We start from the raw sequence: 635 nt of genomic DNA on the forward strand, positions 1-635 counted from the left end.
ATAAATTATTATTTAATAAATTAATTTTTATTAATATTAATTACATTTTTTTTTTTTTTTTTGTCTTTTCGCTTTTTATGCTTGCATTTTTTTTTTTAAAAAAAAAAAAAAAGATAATATTTAAAATGAATTTGACAAACTTCAGCTGCTAAATGAAGCGGTGTTTGTCCTTTATCATCTCGCGCATTTGGATTTGCACCAAGTGTAAGTAATGTTTGTGCTACAGCTAATTGCCCATAACGTGCAGCAAAATGTAATGCTGTTTGATTGTCCAATGTTATTGCTTCCAATAAAGCACCATAATCTTGTACAAGGACACTGACCACTTTAATATGACCATTTTGTGCTGCTAGATGTAATGGTGCTTCACCGGTTTTTGATTTACTATAATATATAAGTAAATATTAAAATTAAGGAAAATTTTAAATATTGATTTTTATTCCTTTTAAAAATTATTAAAATATGTTTAATATTTAACATTTAATATAAGCAATTTTCTACGAGTTAAACTAATTTTACAATATTTGAATTTAAATTTTTAATTACTTTCTATTTGATATTCTTCAAAAGTATTTATAAAAATTATTATTAATAATAATTTAATTGATAACAGTTAGTCAAATTTTATTATTTTA

The 635-nt window shown here is 21.9% G+C and overlaps 1 protein-coding gene across 1 annotated transcript; it reads right to left on the reverse strand.

The window, feature by feature from the left end:
- Nucleotides 1–140: 140 nt before the first annotated feature.
- Nucleotides 141–349, reverse strand: LOAG_16245 (hypothetical protein; the record flags this gene model as incomplete). The annotated part of the gene is made up of 1 exon (XM_003151733.2): nt 141–349. A coding segment is annotated over one exon (209 nt), but the record flags the coding sequence as incomplete, so codon positions are not given.
- Between the last annotated feature and the right edge of the window lie 286 nt (nt 350–635).

Source organism: Loa loa (assembly GCF_000183805.2).
Source record: "Loa loa unplaced genomic scaffold supercont3.5045, whole genome shotgun sequence".
Lineage (NCBI taxonomy): Eukaryota > Metazoa > Nematoda > Chromadorea > Rhabditida > Onchocercidae > Loa > Loa loa.